The sequence below is a fragment of the Bufo gargarizans genome, chromosome 8 (genome assembly GCF_014858855.1).
Source record: "Bufo gargarizans isolate SCDJY-AF-19 chromosome 8, ASM1485885v1, whole genome shotgun sequence".
In the NCBI taxonomy this organism is placed as follows: domain Eukaryota; kingdom Metazoa; phylum Chordata; class Amphibia; order Anura; family Bufonidae; genus Bufo; species Bufo gargarizans.
Window position 1 is genome coordinate 85358925 of NC_058087.1, and position 16862 is coordinate 85375786.

A 16862-nucleotide genomic window follows, 5' to 3' on the forward strand; every position below is an offset into this window, starting at 1 on the left:
TGACCCCCATAACTTTTTTTTTATTTTTTATAATTATGTATACTGAGCTGTGTGGGGGCTCATTTTTGCAGGATAATCTTTTGTTTTTATTGATACCATTTTAGAGTGTGTTACTTTTTGATCACATTTTATAAAAAAATTTGGGTAGGAGAATTGATGGAAAAATGGCCAATCGGCTGCTTTAATATTTTATTCTGTAAGGCCATTTGCCGTATAGGATAAATATTTTTATATTTTAATACTACAGTCATTTTAGGACACAACAATGGCAATTTAGATTTTTTATTATTTATGTATTTATTTTTTATTCTAGGGAAATTTAAATTGTATTTTTATATTTTTTAACCTAACTTTTTAAAACTTTTTTTCATAGCCCTAGGCTCCCTAGAATATGCAGTAACAGAAAGATAACATAGGATATCTGCAAAATCAGCTTGTACAAACCGGATTCCCAAAAAGTTGGGACACTATACAAATCGTGAATAAAAACTGAATGCAATGATGTGGAGGTGCCAACTTCTAATATTTTATTCAGAATAGAACATAAATCACGGAACAAAAGTTTAAACTGGGAAAATGTACCATTTTAAGGGAAAAATATGTTGAATCAGAATTTCATGGTGTCAACAAATCCCCAAAAAGTTGGGACAAGGCCATTTTCACCACCGTGTGGCATCTCCCCTTCTTCTTACAACACTAAACAGACGTCTGAGGACCGAGGAGACCAGTTTCTTAAGTTTAGAAATAGGAATGCTCTCCCATTCTTGTCTAATACAGGCCTCTAACTGTTCAATCGTCTTGGGCCTTCTTTGTTGCACCTTCCTCTTTATGATGCGCCAAATGTTCTCTATAGGTGAAAGATCTGGACTGCAGACTGGCCATTTCAGTATCCGGATCCTTCTCCTACGCAGCCATGATGTTGTGATTGATGCAGAATGTGGTCTGGCATTATCTTGTTGAAAAATGCAGGGTCTTCCCTGAAAGAGATGACGTCTGGATGGGAGCATATGTTGTTCTAGAACCTGAATATATTTTTCTGCATTGATGGTGCCTTTCCAGACATGCTAGCTGCCCATGCCACACGCACTCAGGCAACCCCATACCATCAGAGATGCAGGCTTCTGAACTGAGCGTTGATAACAACTTGGGTTGTCCTTGTCCTCTTTGGTCCGGATGACATAGCGTCCCAGATTTCCAAAAAGAACTTCGAATCGTGACTCGTCTGACCACAGAACAGTCTTCCATTTTGCCACACTCCATTTTAAATGATCCCTGGCCCAGTGAAAACGCCTGAGCTTGTGGATCTTGCTTAGAAATGGCTTCTTCTTTGCACTGTAGAGTTTCAGCTGGCAACGGCGGATGGCACGGTGGATTGTGTTGACTGACAATGGTTTCTGGAAGTATTCCTGAGCCCATTCTGTGATTTCCTTTACAGTAGCATTCCTGTTTGTGGTGCAGCGTCGTTTAAGGCCCCAGAGATCACGGGCATCCAGTATGGTTTTACGGCCTTGACCCTTACGCACAGAGATTGTTCCAGATTCTCTGAATCTTAGGATGATGTTATGCACAGTTGATGATGATAGATGCAAAGTCTTTGCAATTTTTCCACTGGGTAACACCTTTCTGATATTGCTCCACTATCTTTCTGCGCAACATTGTGGGAATTGGTGATCCTCTACCCATCTTGGCTTCTGAGAGACACTGCCACTCTGAGAAGCTCTTTTTATACCCAATCATGTTGCCAATTGAACTAATTAGTGTTAATTGGTCTTCCAGCTCTTCGTTATGCTCAAATTTACTTTTTCCAGCCTCTTTTTGCTACATGTCCCAACTTCTTTGGGATTTGTTGACACAGTGAAAATTTGAATCAACGTATTTTTCCTTTAAAATGATACATTTACTCGGATTAAACGTTTGATCTGTCATCTACGTTCTATTACAAATAAAATATTGCCATTTGCCATCTCCACATCATTGCATTCAGATTTTTATTCATAATTTGTTTAGTGTCCCAAGTTATTTGGAATCCGGTTTGTACTAAGTGAGTCAACCAATAATTGGTATAGAGTTAGGCCTCCTGCACATGACCGTATGTCTTTTTCAGTGTTCTGCGGACCGTTTTTCCCGGATCCATTTTTTGTTTTCAGTATTGTTTCCGGTTCCGTACCATTTTTCCATTTTGTTTTTCATATACAGTATACAGTAATTTCATAGAAAAAATTGGGCTGGGCATTAAATTTTCAATAGATGGTTCCGCAAAAACAGAACAGATACAGAAGACATACGGAATGCATTCCGTATGTGTTCTGTTTTTTTTGTGGACCCATTGACTTGAATGGAGTCACAGAATGTAATTTTTGGGCAATAATAGGACATGTTCTATATTTCAACGGTACGGAAATATGGAAACTGAATGCATAAGGAACTCTTTCAGGTTTTTTTTGCGGAACCATTGAAATGAATAGTTCCGTATGCGGACCATATACGAAACGCAAATAACGGCCCATAAACGAAAAAAAAAACATTTGTGTGCAAGAGGCCTTAGACAAAAGTGTCTAGCCATGCAACAGTTTGCCACTGAGATGAATCGTGTGCAGGTCTAGACAGCCAGTCTAAGTCTAGACATAAAGAGAGATTTATCAAGACTGGCATTTTCATTGTTGGACCTTGTCTGAATCTAATTGATTTATGACAACACGAATGCCTCGTCATAAATTAAGAACATCCTCCTGATAAATATGCTGGGGCCAGTGGCCTTGCCCACACCAGGCCACCACCTTTCCCCCTTTTCAGAAAGTTGTGAGGGTGAGCGGCAAAATCTTTTTGTGCATATACTGTTTAAAAAGTCGCAAACACCGTTTTTTGGGCATATAGGGATGATACAAAAGCGAACCATGGAGGAGTCAGTGCAGAGGAGGGGAGTGGTTGTGTCATGGTGTACTCCCTCAGGCCGTTGCTCCCTGGGGATCGGTGCAGTGGAAATTAAGTTTTGAAGAATGAGGCCAGAATTAACTGTAGAAAAGTCTCTTTTCCTAAGTATAATGTAGATTTTTAGGTACATTCAGTAGCAGCTGATTTCCAGTGCAATTTTCTGGCACCAGGAGGTTGGATGGCTGCAATTATACATTTGTATGGTACAGGCCTAGTAGTATTCTGGGTGATGGGTGTCGTAGCCATAGTCCCTCACTGCACAGTCATGTATTTAACCCCTTCGGTACAAAGCCACTTTTAACCTTAAATCCCAGGTGATTTTTGCAAATCTGACATGTGTCATCTTATGCGGTAATGCTTTTACTTATCCAAGCCATTCTGAGATTGTTTTCTCGTGACACATTAAACTTCATGTTAGTGATAAATTCGAGTCAGTGGGTAAGATTTATCAAACTGGTATAAACCATCTTTTGTTTTTCACTTCTCTTTTGGAAAATATGTTTTACATTTATTTATTAAACCATTCAAAATTTACCAAAAATGTGAAAACATTTAGCAATTTCTCTACTTTGAAGGCAGATAGTGATACCTCATAAAATAGATTTTACTTTACATTTCTCAATTTTGAAAATCAATTATTATTTTTTTTTAGGACATTAGAAGGCTTAAAATGTTAGAGGCAATTCTTAAAGTTTTTAAGGAAATTTCCAAAACCCACTTTTTAAAGGACCAGTGCAATTATGAAATCTCTTTGTGGGGCTTACATAGTAGAAACCCCCCATAAATTGCCCAATTTTTGAAACTACATTCCTCAGATTATTCAAATCTGATTTTACAAAGTTTGTTAACCCTTTTGGTTTTCAGGTATTAAAGGAAAATGGAGGTGACATTTAAAAATTTATATTTTAATCCATTTTTCCTGTAACACAGTAAGGGTTAAAAACAAAACAAAACTCAATATTTATTCCCCTGATTCAGCAGTTTACAGAAACACGCCATATGTGGTTGTAAATTGCTGTATGGTCACAATGGAGGGCTCAGAAGGGAAATAGCTCCATATGGTTTTTGGGTGGCTGATTTTACTGGAATAATTTTGAGTTGCCATGTTGCATTTGAAGAACCCCTGATGCACCCCTACAGTAGAAACTCTCAAAAAGTTTTTTTGTTAAGTTTTTGTGTTGCCATTTTCTGAAAGCCATATTTTATTTTATTTTTTCACAAAACTATATCAATCTGCTCAGCTCTTCCTGCTCTATAATATGCTGTCTGTAGATTGCGCTGAATTTTCAAGATGACAGGTTCCCTTTAAATGCTTATAGTAGCTGGTCACCCTGCTGTCTTCTCAAATATGTACTCGAGGCTGTCTTTAACTGTAATTCTCAATGGAGAATCTTTCTTAGGAGCAGGAGCTCAGTGGTGTGCTTTCTCTCCACTCCCTATCTTAACAGGAACAACCCCAGCTGGCAGGAAGCAGAACCAAAAACAAACTAACAGTTCTAACTATTCAACCGTCAGATGATCAGATAGTAGAAAAAGTGGGATAGAAAATTAAAGATCACTGGGGACACCACTAAAACTTAACTTTTAATAGAAGTATAATCAATCATAAAATCATTGAACAATGTTTTCTACCTTGGCTATTGTGATAAGACTGATTTAAAAAGGCAGGATAAATGAAAGAAAAATTCCTATCTCTCACCCTATATCTAGTTAAGCCCTGCCTAAAGATGGAATAGCCACCCCGATAGGGGCGATTCCGTGTCAGGAACCTCCTACTCGCCCTGTTCGGTCCTTGACAAGGAGAAAGATCCCATCACCAAATGTGGAGACAATGTCCGACTGTCAGGCAGGGTCGAGTCATACACCTTGTAGTTGGTAAAAATAACAAGGACAAACAAAAATAAGAAGCAGTTAAATCCTCAGAGAAAAGATGTACAATCAAATATAAGTATGTCTCGATTAAGTATCCCGTTCCAACGCATTTCGCTGTGCCTAAGACAGACACCAGCTCATCAAGGGACAACTAGCAACTGTCGTATCCTGAGGATAAGATACCAAATTATAATACCATGAAGATAATTGTAATTTTAAGGCCAGTAAACTAAAGGTGTACTATATGATAGAGTGGTTCAAAGTATATTTACTACCAATGTGCCATTGAAACAAGATAAGTACAGACAGTTGATGCCCCTAGATCAGTCCCATACAGATAGTGGAGACACAACAGTGCATATCTGTATATATATCGATCTCCCATTGGATATTCATAGGGAGAATGCATAGTATTTGAATAAACAGATAGACCCAGGACCAAACAAGGTCCAATACTTGCAGTACTGAAGAACCAAGGGCAGTCACTGTGTCTCAGGGAGGATAAAGAGGGCATCGATTTAATGGCGATACGGAAGGATCCTGGCATATCTTTTTAAATCAGCCTCATCACAATAGCCCAGGTAGAAAACGTTATTCAATGATCTTATGATTGATTATACTTCTATTGCAAGCAGAACCATCCCAGTCCTACCAAGAAGATGAACAGAGTGTTTAGCCCTGTACCTAGTCCACCATTGCCACCCATTCCCTACTGGTAGATACGGCCAAGCATACAAAATGCATAACAATATAAAACTACGGTATATAAACCATATACTGTATATTTGTAGTACCTCCAGGTCTGGGATACTGCATTACCTCCAGGTCTGGGATACTGCATTACCTCCAGGTCTGGGATACTGCATTACCTCCAGGTCTGGGATACTGCATTACCTCCAGGTCTGGGATACTGCATTACCTCCAGGTCTGGGATACTGCATTACCTCCAGGTCTGGGATACTGCATTACTTACAGGTCTGGGATACTGCATTACCTCCAGGTCTGGGATACTGCATTACCTCCAGGTCTGGGATACTGCATTACCTCCAGCTCTGGGATACTGCATTACTTACAGGTCTGGGATACTGCAGTACCTCCAGGTCTGGGATACTGTAGTACCTCCAGGTCTGGGATACTGCATTACTTACAGGTCTGGGATACTGCAGTACAACTCTCCCGGATATCTATTAGAATATGGGCCAGTAAGTTTTACATTAATGGACATTTTTCTTTTTTCCAGTTGTTTGAAGTAACCGAGTGTGGCAATGGTTATGTGGAGCCAGGAGAAGAGTGTGACTGTGGTTCAAAAACAGTAAGTTAATTAAGTTATATGCAATAAGGATAATTCAGAGACATCACTAATTTCTATTCCCATTTACTGCATACTTCATGATCTACCTCACTGTGTTCACATGGTCAACCTTATGAATCATGTTACCTGAAATGTCTGCTTTAGTAAATACTTGCATTCCCATAAGAATTCCGGGGCATAAGAATTCCGGGGCATTTTCCCATAGATTGTGTTTTGTGATTCCTCTGTTATTCCTCTTAGAAAAATATGAATAAATTGACAACCCCAACAGTTAATATCCAGTTGGCAATTTATTCACAAATATCTGGGAACAATAATAATTGATTAACTGCACGACATAGATCAGGGATCTCAAAACTCTGCCACATACATGGGTCGCACAAAAAAAAAAATTTGATTTGACGGGCCACGTGTATTTAAAATATGATACAATACACGTGTCACACTTACTGCTCCTGAGCTTTACGTTAGTCGGCCACTCATGGGAATGATGTATGCTGTCAGGACATGGTGCAGTGCTAGGTGAAGAGGACCACGAGGCGGTGAATAATGCCAAAGTGGCACTAGCAGTGCCGTACTCATCCCTGGGCCTCCTGTCCTGTACTAATGAGCACTTCCACAATGTAACCCCTTAGTGACCAGCCTGTTTTGGGCCATACTGACCAAGCGTTTTTATTTCTTTTTTTATCGTCTAGTTCCAAGAGCTATAACTTTTTTATTTTTCCGTCTATATAGCTTTATGAGGACTTGTTTTTTGCGGGACAAATTGTGGGTTTTAATAGCGCCATTTTGGGGTACACATAACTTTCTGATTAACTATTATTAACTCTTTCTAGGAGGGAGATGGGAAAAACTGCCACTGCGTTTTTACGTAATACATTTTACAGCGTTCATTTTTTTGTATAAATAACATAATATCTTTATTCTCTGGGTCAGTACATTTACAGTGATACTAAATGCATATCTTTTTTTAAGTTTTACAACTTTTTTGCAATAAATCCCTTTTTTTAAGAGAAAAAAATGTTTTTGCATTGCCGCTTCCCAAGACCCATAACTTTTTTCTTTTTCTTTCTATGGAGTGGTGTGAGGGCTTGATTTTTGCGGGACAACTTGTATTTTTCATTGGTATCATTTTGGAGTAAATGGCGCTTTTTTGATGCTTTTTTTTTGTTTAGTTTTTTACGGCGTTCACCGTAGGGGATAATTTATATGATATTTATGTAGTCCGGGTCGTTATCGACGAAGCAATACCAAACATATGGGGGTGATTTTTTTGGGGAATTTTCTTTTATTGAAAAGCATATTTTCAATGGAAAAAAGCGTAATTTTTTTTTATGTTTCTTTTTATTGATAAATGTTTTTTTTATTTTTATTTTTTACTTTTTTTTCACTACTTCACAGACAGCTTTTTCATTGATTTTAAAATGAAATGCATTATCCCTATACTGCATTGCATTTTAATATCAGTACTATTCTTACATTGACCAGCAGGCTGCGCCTCTCTGGTGCTGGAAATTACTCAAGGCTGGTCTGGGGCCTACATCAGACCCCTGCCAGCCTCCACACATATCGGCATCCCGAGATCGCATTTGCGGGGTGCCGATGGGAGACAGAGTGAGTCTGCTCCCTCTGTCAGCACTTTACATGCAGCGGGAGCCATTGCCCGCAGCATGTGAAGTGTTAAACAGCCCAGATTGGCATTCCTGCTGGCCCGGGCTGTTAGAACAGAGCCGTGGCTCTCATATGAGAGTCGGGCCCCTGCTCCCCACTGCACATGCAGCGCTTAGACTGGGCCGCTGTAAAAAAGCGTCGGCCCAGCCTAAGGCCCCTTAGTGACCACCGTAAAAAGGTGTATGGGTGGTCACTAAGGGGTTAAACTCATTAGTTAATAGCCTCCTCCCCCCTTGAGATCTTGCAGGCTGTCTCAGGGGCCACATGTTTGAGACCGCTGACATAGATATTCAAGAATTGTTATATTATGGGTAATACAAGCCTTTATTAAAAGAGGTAGATCATGAGAGCTCCTTTAAAGGAGTTTTCTGAGCGTTTACTATTGATGACTTATCCTTAGAATAGGTCATTAATATCAGATTGGCCGAGGTCCAATTCCTGGTACCTCTGCTCATCAGGAGTTGCCACAGTAGTAATAAAATCCCTCTATAGTGGCAACAGTATTAATAAGGACCCTCTATAGTGTCCCTAGTAGTAATAAGGTCCCTCTATAGTGCCCCTACAGTTATAATGCCCCAATAATGCCCTCAGTATTTATATTGTCCTTATAGTGTCCCACTAGTTATAATGTCATCCTAGAGTGTCCCTTGTAGTTATGATGCCCCCTAAAGTGCACTTAGTACTTATAATGACTCCTGTAGTACCCCCAGTAATTATAATGACCTTTATAGTGATCCCAATAGTTATACTACCATATTATAGTGCCTATAGTAGTACTGTATGTTCCCCTAAAGTGACACAGCAGAAAAAATTGAGAATTACCGTTGCAGGCTATGGGAGTATCGCTATGTTCCTATGGAACCCTGCCTGTGGAGCATTAGTGTGGTAGGTCTTGGATCCTTCAGAGGGCCCAAGGTTGCAACAGGAACTGAACAGTTCCCTTGATCTTAGTGCAGGAGAGCCGTTCAGGCCCCTGAGAGTGCAGAGCTCCCCGGATTTCACTGCTGAGATGCTGGGGTCTGCATTATTACCCATTACGGACTTTGTCTCCAGATGCTTGTTTTGTAAAACAGCAGAAATCTAGTAGCTATGGAATCCACTCAACACCTTAGCAAGTGCCATCTTTAATGTCACAACCTCCACCATACATGGTGGCCATGAAGGGGTTAAGTTTGCATCCAGTCACACCAGGGTAAAGGATTTACTATTTACAACCCCAAATGGGTTAAAAGGCTGGGAAGTTGCAAAAAAAATGCTTACCTATTCACACCCCCTCTGCTACACCACCCCCTGTCTGATTCTCCCTGCTACAGCAGCTGTGCAGTCATGGTTTTGGCTGCAGCGATGATGTCTTGCATACAGCATGTGACAGCGTCAGCCACTCGCTGGCCTCAGTGGTCATGTGCGGTATATGGGCAGCGATATACAGAAAGCCCTGCTGGGAGTATCAAAGCACTGGAGCTGGAACAGATGGGGTTAGAACAGGTGAATATAACATCTTTTATTATTTTAACACTGTCTCTGTCTTTTAAAGGGAACCTGTCACCGGGATTTTGTGTATAGAGCTGAGCACATGGGTTGCTAGATGGCCGCTAGCACATCCGCAATACCCAGTCCCCCATAGCTCTGTGTGCTTTTATTGTGTAAAAAACCCGATGAGTCATGTACGTGAGATGAGTCAGGGACAGGACTCATCTCAGGTTAATTTGCATATGCATATGTTTTTTTACACATAGCTATGGGGACTGGGTATTGCGGATGTGCTAGTGGCCATCTAGTAACCCATGTCCTCAGCTCTATACCCCAAATCCCCATGACAGGTTCCCTTTAACTTTGACAACCCCTTTAAGATTTCAGTGGTTTGCAAATGCAGCTCCAAAGTTCTGGAGGTCTCTGGGCATAATTTACATACTTTACATGTTTTATTTTACTTTTTATGATTTGTAACATTTAAAATTTAAGGCCATTTACTAATCGCATGGATAACGGGTGGTCCGACAGCCATGATGGTTGACTTAGCCACATCTTATTCTAGTTAACTGCACTGTCTGGCCTTTTAGATTAAAATGGTGACTGTTTTTGAATGCTCTGCAATGACCTAAATCTGACATAAAAGATGTGTTAGTGTTCATATCTCTTCAGCTTGCCGATGTTAATAATGAAATCAAATGCTATGTTTAGCATGCCATGTGAATGAGATGGGTTGATGAGCATCAGCTTATCACATAAATGTTTCCCACATGGAGTGTCCATGTTCTGCCTTTCTCATAGACCAAACATTTTATCCAGGATTGTTTTGGAGACTGCTGCAAGAAATGCTCCCTGTCTAATGGGGCTCACTGTAGTGATGGACCATGCTGCAACACCTCCTGCTTGGTGAGTACGACTTGTCACTGCTGACATATACTGTATATAGCCGATAACACTAAGGGTGGGTACGCACTTGCGTTATGGCATTCCGTTCTATGTTACGCTTATAACGGAATATAATGGAATTCCCGTACGGAATGCAAAATGGAAGCCTTTAAGAGGCATTCCGTTTTGAGGTAAGGCTGTCAATCACTGATAGGACCGCCTCCTTGATCTCAAAGCCCTAAATGAGCAGGAATTTAAATGAATAAAGCACAAGTTTTACTGAATCTTTTCCCACAAAACGATATATCTGCCGTAGCCAAATAGAGTCTTGCACTGCCCGATTCCCATTGACCTCAATGGAAGCTGGTTGCTTTCCAGCTTAAATGCCTGCTGTCGACATAACTTTTAATCTGGCCCAAAGCACTGATATGGTGAACTCTGGCAGGCTGTTCCTCTGCCGGAGCAGCCTGCCGAATTTAACTACGCAGATGTGAAATGAACCTAACTTAGTTCACTGGAATCGAAATTACATTTTGAATAAAAGTTTAATAAGATGTTCCTAATGACATAATAACACTTTTTAAAATATATTTAATTAATGCTTTTTATATTTTTCATACACTTTCTCCCTCCTAAAGCGCACTATTCCCTGTGTGCTTAAAATTCACTTCTCTGTACATCGCTGACTGCTCAGCGGTGTACGGAGTACGGGCTGTAGACATTTTATGAATGGGGCAGCAGCACAGTGAGTACAGGCAAGAGCACACATTGCTGCTCATGCCCCTGCCCCCTGGAGGTTTACTAAGTCCTGGAATAACACATGGGTACCCTGTACCCATGTGCTATGCCAGGATTAGCTAAGCGGAGCGGGCTCCTGCCTGTGCCTGCTCTGCTTAGCTAAGAGTCCTGCATGTCTGCCAAGCAGGCAAAACCAGGAGCCTGCTCAGCTTGGCTAATCCTGGCATAGCACATGGGTACAGGGTATCCATGTACTATGCCAGGAGTTAGTAAACTTTGGGGGGGCATGTCAGGAGCAGCAATATGCGCTTCTGCCCGTACTCACTGTGCGGCGGCCCCATTCATAAAATGTCTACAGCCCGTACTCCGTACACCGCTGAGCAATCCGCAGTGTACAGAAATGTCAGTTTTAAGTGCACAGTGAATGGTGTGCTTTAGAGCGGAAAAGTGTATGAAAAATACAAAAAAACATTAATAAAGTATATTAGAAAAAGTGTTATTATGTCATTATGAACATCTTATTAAAATTTTACTTTGGGAAAATATGGAGAATTTCTTAGATTAGTATGAATACTACTAATATGAAGTCATTAATGCCACTCTATAATGATGGATTCTCTGGGAAATTTAGGGAAATATAAAATTTTAAATTGGATATTTTAAGTTTGTTCCCACACCTAAATGGAGCGACACCATTAATAAAGGTAATTGTTCGCACAAATGATCCCTTCAGCAACATGTCAGATTGAGCTGGCAGTTTTCCTTTCCTTTTTTTTTTTAAACGTACTCCCTTGTTACAAATGATCATTAGAACATGGCATGGCTGCTAACGTAGGGGTCTATATGGAAAAGTGCTAACTACCGGGTGTCTAGAGGTAAAAGCAGTGTCAGGGCATCCACCGGTGGGCCAGGCCCTGATACCATAATGGGCCCCAAACATCCAGGAGCAAAACAAACAAACATGTGGCTGCCTTTGGAGCCAGTTACTTGCCACTAAGGTCTATTCTCATGATGGGAAACCCATTAGACTGCTTTCACATGCAGCAGAAATCCATATGCTTGCCGCCAAAACAAACCCATTCAGTTGAATGGAACTGATTTTCCGTCTGAAAAATTTCTGCAACAAAATCTGCTACATGTGAAAGCGCCCTAAACTCTGATGATATAAGGGTTTCAGCCTCTAGAATTTCCATGGGAGCCCCAGTCCGACACTGGGTGAAAGTACCTCTTGTACTTACAAACTGCATTGTGTATCCCTGTGATATGTACTGTAATTCCCTGTTATTTGCAATCGCCTGTTATTTATGTGCTGTATGACATTTTATGGCTGTTACTTCTTCCGTCTTTGACCCTGTTTTATGTATGCTCTGTATGGCACTGCTATTCAAGTGCTTCATGGTCCTCTTATTATTGCGTTGCATTGCCATATGGTGTTAGCTGTTGTCAGCTTCACACTACTCAGGTATTCAGCCCTAAATTGAGGGCTTAAAAATGCCAATAAGGATTGGCAGGATATAAACTATTGGGGTCATTTATCAAACTGGCGTAAAGTAGAACGGCTTAGTTGCCCATAGCAGCCAATCAGATCCCACCTTTCATTTTGGACAGCTCCTTTTGGAAAATTACAGGAGGAATCTGATTTAGTTCAGTTCTACTTTACACAAGTTTGATAAATGATAAAAACACCCTATAGTTCTCTCTTTCTTCCTCTGCAAAAGTCAAAATTGCCCGTAGATGGAGAACCTGTTTACGATAACTGTGTGTTTTGTGTATTCTATGATATCTTCACAGTTCCTTCCTCGGGAGTATGACTGCCGCTATGCTGTTAATGAATGTGACATCACAGAACATTGCACTGGAGACTCGGGCCAGGTAACACGTACCGCAGCTGATGTTAGCGTCAACACCGCCCCTATCAATGAAAGTGTACCTAAACTTTTACATAAACTTTGGTAAAAACCTATTCTAAATGTGATGAGAAGAACTTTTGTAATTACTATTATTTTTTTTTTCCTTGTGAAATAGGCACGTGAAATGTAGATGCCCATAGTGGTATGGAATCCATACTTGTCAGCGGTGGATGAGAGTATGGATTCCACTGGGTCCGCAGTGAGCCATGTACAGGCAGGAGGACGCATAGCTGCTTCTGCCTGTACGAGCTCCACTCTCTAAAACCTCTGCATAGAACATCATCAATGTGCCATGCCAGGCTTCAGTGGAGTGGGCACAGGCAGGAGCAGTTATGTGCTAGAGCTCCTGCCTCCTCTTGCTCTCCTCTGCTACAAGGCTTTTAGCAGAGTGGAGCGAGCGGAGGCATGAGCTCTACCACTTTGCTGCTCTTGCTTGTGCCCGTTTCACTAAAGCCTGGCATATTCTCTAGTCATGTGTTATGCAGTGCTTTTGGAGAGCGATGTGTGCTCCTGAGTGTGCATTACTTACTGCAGCGCTAGTGGAATCTATACACCTGTACACCACTGACATGTCAGTAATGTATGAGTGTACTGATTCCAAAGCAATTCCAAACTTCAGGTACGTATTTCACTAGGCAAAGTAAAAAATAAAATTTAAAGGGGTTGTCCGGGATCAAATAGATTTTTAAAAACATGGCATCTTACCATGTCTAGCTGATTCAAGGTCCCCCTGTTGTGTTCCTGTATTGTTAGCACTTGTCCAGTGCTCCTACGGCCCCCCACTGAATATTGACATGTTTGAGTATATCTGTGGTAACTTCCTGTCGCACTGACTTGTGGGTCCCACAAGGCAGCGCAGCATCGCGGCTTCCGAGCTATCAGTCAGATCAGTGTCTACTCCTTTGTGCATCTTCCCCCCCTCCCCTCATTGATATTCCGCCTCCTGCCCACATATCCCCCCTTTCTATCTTCATAGATAAGGCTGCACAATGTCTGGTGACGTCACCGGACCAGAAGGGCGTTACATATCCCTGATGTTACCTCCAACAAACCTCCCTCTCTGCACTGTGCATAATATTCTTGTGTGCCAGTGATGTCACCGCTCCAGAAGGGCGTTACATATCCCTGATGTTACCTCCTACAAACTTCCCTCTCTGCACTGTGCATAATATTCTTGTGTGCCAGTGATGTCACCGGACCAGAGGGGCGTTACATATCCCTGTACATATCGATGATGTTACCTCTTACAAACCCCCCTGCGCTCTGCATAATATTCTTGTGTGCCAGTGATTTCACCGGACCAGAGGGGCGTTACATATCCCTGATGTTACCTTCTACAAACCTCCCTCCCTGCGCTCTGCATAATATTCTTGTGTGACAGTGATGTCACCGGACCAGAGGGGCGTTACATATCCCTGTACATATCGCTGATGTTACCTCTTACAAACCCCCCTGCCCTCTGCATAATATTCTCTTGTGCCAGTGATGTCACCGGACCAGAGGGGTGTTACATATCCCTGATGTTACCTCCTACAAACCTCCCTCCCTGCACTGTGCATAATATTCTTGTGTGCCAGTGATGTCACCGATCCAGAAGGGTGTTACATATCCCTGATGTTACCTCCTACAAACTTCCCTCTCTGCACTGTGCATAATATTCTTGTGTGCCAGTGATGTCACCAGACCAGAGGGGCGTTACATATCCCTGTACATATCGATGATGTTACCTCTTACAAACCCCCCTGCGCTCTGCATAATATTCTTGTGTGCCAGTGATTTCACCGGACCAGAGGGGCGTTACATATCCCTGATGTTACCTTCTACAAACCTCCCTCCCTGCGCTCTGCATAATATTCTTGTGTGACAGTGATGTCACCGGACCAGAGGGGCGTTACATATCCCTGTACATATCGCTGATGTTACCTCTTACAAACCCCCCTGCGCTCTGCATAATATTCTCTTGTGCCAGTGATGTCACCGGACCAGAGGGGTGTTACATATCCCTGATGTTACCTCCTACAAACCTCCCTCTCTGCACTGTGCATAATATTCTTGTGTGCCAGTGATGTCACCGGACCAGAGGGGCGTTACATATCCCTGATGTTACCTCCTACAAACCTCCCTCTCTGCACTGTGCATAATATTCTTGTGTGCCAGTGATGTCACCGGACCAGAGGGGCGTTACATATCCCTGATGTTACCTCCTACAAACCTCCCTCTCTGCACTGTGCATAATATTCTTGTGTGCCAGTGATGTCACCGGACCAGAGGGGTGTTACATATCCCTGATGTTTCCTTTTACAAACCTCCCTCCCTGCACTCTGCATAATATTGTTGTGTGCCAGTGATGTCACCAGACCAGAGGGGCGTTACATATCTCTGGTGTTACCTTCTACAAACCTCCCTCCCTGCACTCTGCATAATATTGTTGTGTGCCAGTGATGTCACCGGACCAGAGGGGCGTTAGATATCCCTGATGTTACCTCCTACAAATCTCCCTGCGCTCTGCATAATATTCTTGTGTGCCGGTAACATTACCTGACGAGAGGGGCGCTACTTACCGCAGCTTGTTGCCGCCTATTACCCGCCCTCCCTACGCTCTGAATAATGTTTGTGGGTGTCTGTGATGTCACCGGGCTTCTTGCGAAGCGGAAGAAGAGGCTTCGCTCTCCACAATGGGGCCCGGTCCATCACCGAATTCTGAGCCGGAAGTGCGGTTTCTCCACAAGTTAGAGATTAAAAAAACGGGCCATCAGAAAAGGAAAATAAAGGTAATGCAGGCATGTATGTACAATTAAGGTGACTACAGTGTACTTAAGCAAATGTCACCAATTCTGGACAACCCCTTTAAGTATATTACATTAAGAACGAGTTTCAATACATTGCAACCATAGCAACCAATCAGCTTCCATTTTTGACAGCTCCTTTGGAAAATAAAAGGTGGAATCTGATTGGTTGCTATGGGCAACTAAGCCAGTTCTATTTTACACCAGTTTGATAAATGACCCCATATGTTTAAAAGTTTAGGTGCACTGAATGATAATCTGACATGGAACTATTTTTTCACATGCTATACTATAATTATGTCTAAAGATTAAAGAGTAAGGGCTCTTTCACACTTGCGTTCTTTTCTTCCGGCATAGAGTTACGTCGTCGGGGCTCTATGCTGGAAGAATCCTGATCAGGATTATCCCCATGCATTCTGAATGGAGAGAAATCCAGTTCCGGACCGGAAAGTTTTTTGGCCGGAGAAAATACCGCAGCATGCTGCGCTTTTTGCTCTGGCCAAAAATCCTGAGCACTTGCCGTAAGGCCGGATCCGGAATTAATGCCCATTGAAAGGCATTAATCCGGATCTGGCCTTAAGCTAAACGTTGTTTCGGCGCATTGCTGGATCCGACGTTTAGCTTTTTCTGAATGGTTACCATGGCTGCCAGGACGCTAAAGTCCTGGCAGCCATGGTAAAGTGTAGTGGGGAGCGGGGGAGCAGTATACTTACCGTCCGTGCGGCTCCCAGGGCTCTTCAGAGTGACGTCAGGGCGCCCCACGCGCATGGATGACGTGATCGCATGGACACGCCATCCATGCGCATGGGGCGCTCTGACGTCATTCTGGAGCACCCCGGGAGCCGCACGGACGGTAAGTATACTGCTCCCCACTACTACTATGGCAACCAGGACTTTAATAGCGTCCTGAATGCCATAGTAACACTGAACGCATTTTGAAGACGGATCTGTCTTCAAATGCTTTCAGTTCACTTGCGTTTTTCCGGATCCAGCGTGTAATTCCGGCAAATGGAGTATACGACGGATCCGGACAACGCAAGTGTGAAAGGGGCCTTACTGAGAATTTTCATAACACTTTTGTTGTGTTATAGAGACATTTAAAAGGTTTTGATCTGTGGGGGTCTGAGCGCCTCACCGATCACTAGAATGAGGAGAGAGAAGCGCACACATATCGCACTCCTTCTCCTCACTTTAGGGATGAAGCTTTCTATTGAATCCATCTCGTTGCGTCTCATGCAGTGAGGAGAGAGAGTGTGATATGCGAATGCTTCTCTCTCCTCCTTCTAG

At 42.3% G+C, this 16862-nt stretch overlaps 1 protein-coding gene across 5 annotated transcripts in view; it reads left to right on the top strand.

The window, feature by feature from the left end:
• The window catches only part of ADAM23 (ADAM metallopeptidase domain 23), a 380159-nt gene that overhangs the window by 291645 nt on the left and 71652 nt on the right, over window positions 1-16862 (top strand). For 3 of the 5 annotated variants that reach the window (XM_044303192.1, XM_044303191.1, XM_044303193.1), the window contains exons 16-18: window positions 6044-6115; window positions 10058-10162; window positions 12671-12751. In XM_044303192.1, coding sequence (XP_044159127.1) covers window positions 6044-6115; window positions 10058-10162; window positions 12671-12751 — 258 coding nt within the window. The remainder of the gene's footprint in view (window positions 1-6043; window positions 6116-10057; window positions 10163-12670; window positions 12752-16862) is intronic. The other 2 variants (XM_044303194.1, XM_044303195.1) reach the window with 1 other exon arrangement.